This window comes from Prionailurus bengalensis, chromosome B1, assembly GCF_016509475.1.
Source record: "Prionailurus bengalensis isolate Pbe53 chromosome B1, Fcat_Pben_1.1_paternal_pri, whole genome shotgun sequence".
NCBI lineage: Eukaryota > Metazoa > Chordata > Mammalia > Carnivora > Felidae > Prionailurus > Prionailurus bengalensis.
The window spans coordinates 204,502,869-204,510,732 of record NC_057344.1 but is presented as its reverse complement, the minus strand read 5'-3'; the positions used below and the strand labels follow the sequence as shown (position 1 = coordinate 204,510,732).

The 7,864-nt window shown below is 49.3% G+C and overlaps 1 protein-coding gene across 2 annotated transcripts in view; it reads left to right on the top strand.

The window, feature by feature from the left end:
• The first annotated feature begins 118 nt into the window (after positions 1-118).
• GRK4 (G protein-coupled receptor kinase 4) overlaps positions 119-7,864 on the top strand; it is a 92,563-nt gene continuing 84,817 nt past the window's right edge. For both annotated transcript variants that reach the window (XM_043573136.1, XM_043573135.1), the window contains exon 1: positions 119-781. In XM_043573136.1, the coding sequence (XP_043429071.1) occupies positions 730-781 (52 nt within the window). In that variant the 5' untranslated portion in view covers positions 119-729. The remainder of the gene's footprint in view (positions 782-7,864) is intronic.

Sequence of the window (7,864 nt, the reverse complement as noted above, 5' to 3'; positions counted from 1 at the left end):
TGCGCGCGGCCTTCTGGGAGCGTTGCTGCCCTGCGCGGCGCCGCACCGCGGCGAGAGGTGCACCCGAGCTCCCTCTTCTGGGAAGCCGTTGCAGGGAACCGGCCGCTGTGAGAGTGGGTAGCGGCGGCGGCGGCCGTAGCCGTCGCCGCCGGGGGGCGGGGAGCCCCGGCCACTGAGCGCCTCCCTGGGGTGGGGCTCGGCGGAGACTCTGGGCGGCTGGGGAGCCGGGCCCCGAGGAGAGCGTTGCCCTTGCCAGACTCGGGCGATGGGGCCGATAGCCCGGGCCCCGGCGCGGGGAAGGTGACCGCAGATTCCGGCGGTAGGCGGGCTGCCAGCTCCCCTCGCCCCAGCAACTCGCCCTCTGGAAGCCCGGGCCGCGAGGGCAAGGGCTCCCCGGGCCGGCGCCAGCAGCTTCCGAAGCAGCTGCGGCGTCGCGGGCGGTCTCGGAGGCAGCAAAGCGGTTGGTGGCCGTGGCGGCGGCGGCGGCTGGAGGGGCAGCAGCCGGAGCCGCGACAGCTGGAGCGGCGGCGGCGGCGGCGGCGGCGGCGGGGCAGCTCCCCCGGGCCCTCTGTGGACCCTCCCGAGCGGGTGGCGTCCTGCGAGCGATGCCCGGAGGCGCCAGAGCCCTCTCCCTCTCCCCTTCCCCCTCGCACACGCCGAGCCCGGCAGCGGCGGAGGCGGCGGCGGCGGCGGCGGCCGCGGCGGCCGCGGCGGCGGCGGCTAGGGGCCATGGAGCTTGAGAACCTCTTGGCCAACTCGCTGCTGCTGAAAGCGCGCCAAGGTGGGTGCACAGAGGCGCCCGACGCCCCGCAAACTCAGATCCTCCGAGGAGCCCCGACCCTGACCGGGAACCCCGATCCCCGCAAAGCCCCGAGCCACCGTCCGCTCGGTCTCACTATTCGCACCGGCCAGACAGCGAGGGGTCCGCTTGGGTGCCTTAGGCTGCTCTGCGCGCCGCCCTGCACCCCTCCCAGCACCTGTGGGCCCAAGTAACGGTAGCCTGCGCCCCACTCTTGTCGGTGTGAACCTGCTCCGTCCTGCAGCCTCCAGCGCGTCAGCACAGGTTAGCGGGGTCCTGTCCTGGGAGGAGGAAGCCAGACCACCGAGTGAAGCCGGCGAGAAACAGCCGTGCCTTTGCGGTCTTTAAAGGACAAAGAAGACAATCCTGTTAACGACCCGAAGCGAGAACCTTCCGTTAGTCTTTTTGGACCGTTATTTTACATTTATTTATTTTTGAGAGACAGAGTGAGACAAAGTGAGCGTGGGGGAGGGGCAGAGAGAGAGAGGGAGACACAGAATCGGAATCAGCCTCCGGGCTCTGAGCGGTCCGCGCGGAGCCCGACGCGGGGCTCGAACCCACGGACCGCGAGATCGTGACCTGAGCCGAAGTCGGACGCTCAGCCGACTGAGCCAGCCAGGCGCCCCTGGACTGTTATTTTAGCATAGCTTTTTGGTTTTGAGGCTTCGTGGTGTGTGGAGTGGGTTTTACCAGGCAGGGCGTGGTGGCGGATTCAACAGTTTGGTACGAATCCAGCCTCATATCCACGAAAAGGCACAGTTGACCCAGCCCTTTTGCCCAGAGGTGGCCCTGGCCCCGACCGTCCTTCTCTTGCCTCCCGGGAGATGGAGAGCTGGCGACACAGCTACGCACCTGCGGTTCTTCAGCCCCTTTGCCCCTACCGAGTGGGTGACCCAGCAGGTGCTTGGTGTTTGTGCGCGATGGAGGGAAATGGCCGCGGGAGGGACCGCATTGGCCACGACTCCTGAGTGAAGACGGTATCGAAGGGGTGCTGTGCACAGTCTCCCAGGGCTGGAGTCCCATCCTGGGCGCACGTGTCCGTGGAGTGGTCCTCCTCGTCACTTGGGATGCTTGTTGGGAAACATCAATAAACTCACCTTGTGATTGAAATCGCGAATAACGTTCTGTGAGAGAATTTAATGTGGAATACAGCTATTTCAGATCTTTGGGTTTTGTTTCCTTTTTAATGCTCTCCCCTTCCCATTTGTGTCCTAAGTGTTTTTTAAGAGGAAAGAGCTTCATCAGAAAGTGCCTGATCTCTCAACTCAGTGGAGACAACCCAGAAAGGGTCAACAGGAGTTCATGAAGTAAGAGTGACAGGTGCAGAGAATTAGATACCTAAGTTAGGTTTACGTAGAAGGATCCAGAATTAAGAAGTAGTGAATTTTTTGTTTTGTAAAGTGTTTCTCATATTAAGAGTTGAAAACAGGAACTTCATTTTCTCAAATATTTTTGTGTGCTAACTTGCATTATTAAAAAAAAATTTTTTTTTACATTTATTTATTTTTGAGAGACAGAGCACAACTGGGGGAGGGGCAGAGAGAGAAGGAGACACAGAATCTGCAGCAGGCTCCAGGCTCTGAGCTGCCAGTACAGAGCTGGACAAGGGGCTCAAACTCACAAACCATGAGACCGTGACCTGAGCTGAAGCCAGACGCTTAACCAACTGAGTCACCCAGGTGCCCCTAACTTGCATTATTTTGAAGAGTGAAGATGGGTGGGAAGAAAGTGGGTCTTATTTTTCTGTTAAGGCAGCGGGAAGTCCCTCCCTGAGAGCAGTACGTTTCAGTGGAGCATTTGATTGTGTTTCGTGTTTCTCACTTTGAACTCCAGATTGGTCATAGAAGCGAACCATGATCCCGGGCACCCCAGCGGCTCAGTCTGTTGAGTGTCCGACTTCGGCTCAGGTCACGATTTCACGGTGTGTGAGTTCGAGCCCTACATCAGGTTCTGTGCTTATAGCTTGCAGCCTGGAGCCTGCTTCGGATTCTGTGTCTCCCATTCTCTCTCTGCCCCTCCCCCGGCTCATGTTTGGTCTCTCTCAAAAATAAACGTTAAAAAAAAAAAAGGTGAACCATGATCCGTGGAAATCTGGATCTGTGGAAACCCATACTAAACCTGTTTTCTTTCCATTGTACCGTCATCTTTGAGTATAATGTACAAAAATGGACTGTTATATCGAGCAGATTTCCTTACGGTGCTGTAGAGGTTAGGTGATGAGGTGAATATAAGGGCTTTGTAAGTGCTAAATACTTAAAACCAGTATTTCCTGCCGTAAAGCCTAGGACTGCGTACTTTCAAAAGAGTTTTAAATTTTGTTCCTTAAAGTATTAAGCCGTCATGTTGTGATTCTTACAAGGTCTGCCCCTGTCAGCAGATAGTGCTTACTCCTGTGTTCAGAAAGAGTCATTCTGTCAGTGTGGTTGATGCTCAGAGAAGTTGAATATGAAATATCAGAAATACAGGACTATATGCTGAGTGTTGGTTACAACTGAGGGCTGTTCTTCCAAGTCAAAGCAGCTTATTTGCTTTAGAAGCTCCTAGGCTGTCTCCTAGCAAGGGTCTTCTTGGACATGTGTGTTCATGGCTGGTTCCTCATGTGTTTCTGGCACACGCATTAGAAAGTTAACGTTTGAAAGGAGTGTACATAGAGCAGTTATATGCTGGCCTTGGGAATTATACTGTTGGCTTAATAGTATGAGTGAGGCCGTTTTCTCGATTTGTTTCAAAGAAATTCAGTGTCTTTTTCTGGTCTCCAACAGATTTGTTTAAAAGAAAAAAAAAACCAAAACAAAAAACAGAGGATTTGTTAAAACCGTTCCTCCTTTTCAGGAATGTTGGGAGATAAAGCTACATCGACAAAGTGGTTTGTCACTCTGCCAGCACACTTTAAGGAGGCAGAAAATGGGGGCGCCTGGGTGGCTCCGTCGGTTGGGCACCCGACTTCGGCTCAGGTCATGATCTCACGGCCTGTGGGTTCGAGCCCCGCATCAGGCTCTGCGCTGACAGCTCAGAGCCTGGAGCCTGCTTCGGATTCTGTGTCTCCCTCTCTCTTTGCCTCCCCCACTCACACTCTGTCTCTCTCTCAAAAAAATAAACATTAAAAAAAAAGGTAGAAAATGATCATACTGTTAATAAAATAAAACACAAAATCACTGCTTCCCCCCCGCCCCCAACTTTTAGGAATTTTTTTTCCTATGTAATACATCTGTTAGGCAATTTGTGACCTTTCATAGCTCTAAATGATACCCTTAAATTGTTTACATCATACTTATAAAGAGACATTCGCCCCATTTTCTCTTAGAGAAACTGACAGCGTAAATAGAGAGGGAAGAATAAAATATATGTATGTTTAATGTGGATTTTGGCCTTTTATATAGCAATTCCATTCTGATTTCAGATGATAGTGTTATTTACCAGTTGTTTTTTTAGCATCTGACGCATAGTTAATATCCCTGTTATCATTTTTTTTAATGTTTTTTAATGTTTATTCATTTTTGAGAGACAGAGCACGAGTGGGGGAGTGGCAGAGAGACAGGGAGACACAGAATCTGAAGCAGGCTCCAGGTTCTGAGCTGTCAGTACAGAGCCCGATGCGGGGCTCGAACCCATGAACTGTGAGATCGTGACCTGAGCCGAAGTTGGGCACCCCATCCCTGTTATCATTTATGCCCTTGTTGAGGCTCCCCAGGATTTTGGTTGCAAGGAATCTCTGGAAATAGCTTATAAACGCTTTGATTCCAGAGGTATAGTGGCCAATATTTGATCCCACACCCAAGAGCCACTTAACGCGTTTTTGTTGTAAAAAATAACTTTTGTATTCATTTGGACGTGTTCTTGAATGCTTACCATTCCAACGTGTGCAGTCGGCCCTCCTTGCTTTTTCTTGCTCAATTCTTTCCACCCTTCAGAATCCAGTTTGCCTTCCTCTTTGTAGCTTGCTCTGTTCTTCCAGCTCAGGGGCGTTCTCTGCCCTTTGGAAATTTGGAATTTGGGGTTCACAACAGCATAGTCAATGATTCTTTTCCCAGCTAATTTGCAATCTTTGTATGGACAGGGCATAGCTCTTACCTTCATTTTTTATCCCTTTCAGTGCTGGCTGGCCATGTAATTGGTACTTGGTAAACAATTGGAGATTAAGGGGGTGATTTGTTATTTTGCTAAATTCAAGAAAGAGGGGGTGAAATTCATGTTGAAAACAAAAGGATTGGTTGCACTTGGAGGGAATAAAGTGTGTTCCCAGCTTGCTTAGAGACTAGTGGTTGATAATGATAGCTAACATTAGTGAGGGTTTGCTCTGTCCAGGCAGCATGCTAAATTCTTTAAGGGCATTATTTCAGCTAGTCCTATCCTTCATTCTCCTAACCCATAAAACCAGACAGATAATAATTCTACTTCACAAGGTTAGAGGATTGCTTGTGATAATGTGGCACAGTGCTTGGCGCTCAGAAAGTGCTCAGTAAATAGTAGTAGTTGTGGTTGTAGATGTTGTTGTTCTGTCCAGTGTCATAATGAAGAACTGGTACTCTAACGTGCAATTGTGTTAACTGACCTTGAACCTGGCTCTTTGCCTGTAGTCTGTTCTCATTCTTAGATTTCCCAAAAGCATAGCTTTCCTCTTCCTAAATTCTTCCATGCTGGAGGTGCTTGAATCTCATTTATCCTTGACCTTTGTTATTTCTCATGTCTGTCTCTTTGTCTCTATTTTCACCTAGACACCACCCCCATCCCCCAGCCCCCACCCTGATGGTCTTCTATACCTCTTAAATTGACTGAGGGCAAGAATTTCCAGACTTTTTTCCTCTTTTATCATCCCCAGTGCTGCTAGAACACTCTTTCTAAAACACAGATTTGTTCTCTTAATCTTCTGTTTAGAATTTGGCCTTAGACCTCCATTCTGGGTCAAGTATAAACCCCTTAGTGCATCATGGCCCACAGGGTCCTACCTGACCTCAGTGACCTGTTCTTCTCTCCTTGTCCATTTGCTGCTAAGTGTATGTGACTACTCGATGCCTTCCTACCCGGCGAAGTCTTGTTCTTCCTTCATGTTCCGGCTCGGGTGTCTTTTCTGGAAACTTCGACACTCCTGCAAGAGACTTGATCATTCCATCTTTTGTGCCACTTCCATGCCCAGGATGAGCTGTTACTGCACTGGGCTGATTCAGGACAGCTTGGGTGTCCCTTTCTATGTCACCAGCATCTAGCACTGTGCTAGCTCCCAGCTCTACAAATGCCAACTGCTGACTGGGGACAAAAGAGCACATCTCAGGAATTCTTTCAATACTGGTGATAACCAGAAATTAAGGCTTCAAACCAAGCTGTCTTTTTAGACTAGTGATCTGGAACTAGTCTGGATTTCTGGAACAGAAATTGAGATTTTATTCAATTTTTGGAATGTCAGTTGGCTCCATACTTCGAAGTGGTGAGTAGTTCTTATTTCATTGTGAATTTAATATTCTTGTTTTTAGCAAATCAGTATTAAAATATTTAATTATACCTATAACACAATCTGTAGGTTTCTCAATATTTACATGCTCATCACTAGCAGAGACAGCAGCAGGGTTAGCCACAACTAGTTAGGATGTTAGCAAAAGGCCACGCCCGTACATTTTCCTTTTAGAGGGTAAACTCTCTGTTTTTACCAGATTGAAAGCGTTTCTAGTGCAAAGAACACATGGTAGTACTACCTTCCCTGCCCCCTTACTCCTGTGCTGATTTGTCTCACTTCCTGGCAGAGACATTGTGCCTGAGTGTTTGCACGGTAAACCTAGATCTCTTCTTGTGAGTTGTTTGGAAGACGATGCTAGCACATTTGCGAGGTTGACAAGGCTGCTGAACTGGTAGCATTCCTACCCCCACCCCCCCTCCCCGGCCCAGGGGCAGGTGTTTATCCCCTTTGACAGATGGGGGAAGGGCAAGTGAAGTGACTTGATCGAGGTCACCTCACTAGTAAATGGGAGTGTTAGGTTTCAACCCAGGTCTGTCTGGCCCCAAACTCATGTTCTAACCAATCATGTAATGCTGTCTGTTGAAAGACTTCCTCAGTTTACTGCTTCAATGGAAATGAGTTGATGTTTTGTATTTAGCTTCTGGCATGAAATGAGCTTTCTAGATGTGGGAGTGTCGCTCCTTGCCTGGTTGGACAGCATGAAAGCACAGTTGACGGAAGTTGGGATGTGACGGGGAGGGGGGGCGCGGTATTCTCATCTAACGAGAAGTCCGGAGACGACGTCTGTGTTTAAGCAACGAGAACTAAAGAGCCAACAGCATTGTTCACTGAGAGGGAGCCTATACCAGATCCGAGAGTGATGGTAGACGTTTGGCGATGGGGCAGGGCCTTACTGGGGTCACTCTGAGTCTGAAAGGAGGGGACTTGGAGCCCCCTCTCTGCTCCCTGTTTTTATTACATTTGCCTTCCATGCTTGTGGTCTTTCCTTCAAGTTCTCCATTGGGTTAAGCACAGCGTGTTTCCTCTTGAAAGGACCGCCTGCTAATGTCCCCTTGTAGAGCTAGGGACAGAATTCTCTTTGAGCTGATTCTGTTCCACTAATTTAAAGTTCTCCAGGGTGCCTGGGTGGCTCAGTCCGTTAAGTGTCTGACTCTTGGTTTGGGCTCGGGTCATGATCTCACAGTTCCATGAGTTCCAGCCCAGCATCGGGCTCTGCACTGGTGATGCGGAGCCTGCTTGGGATTCTCTCTCACCCTCTCTCTCTCTCTCTGCCTCTTTCTCTCTCAAAATAAGTAAACTTAAAAAAAAAAAAAGTAGAAGAAAAAGGTTTCCAAACAACCTATAATAAAAAAAAACAGAATTATCAGACTGTAAAACTTTTGCTCCTGAAGGACATGGAATATTATCTTACTGTTTGGGCAGCTTGGGCTGCCGTAACAAAATAACGCAGACTGGGTGGCTTAAACAACAGAAATGTTTTTGTTCTTTGTGTTTTTTGTTTATTTTTTTATAGTTATGGAGGCTAGGAATCCAAAGTCAACTTACCAGCATTGTTGGTTTCCGGCGAGGACTCTTCCTGGCTTGTACAAAGCTGCTTTCCCCCTGTGTCTTCACGT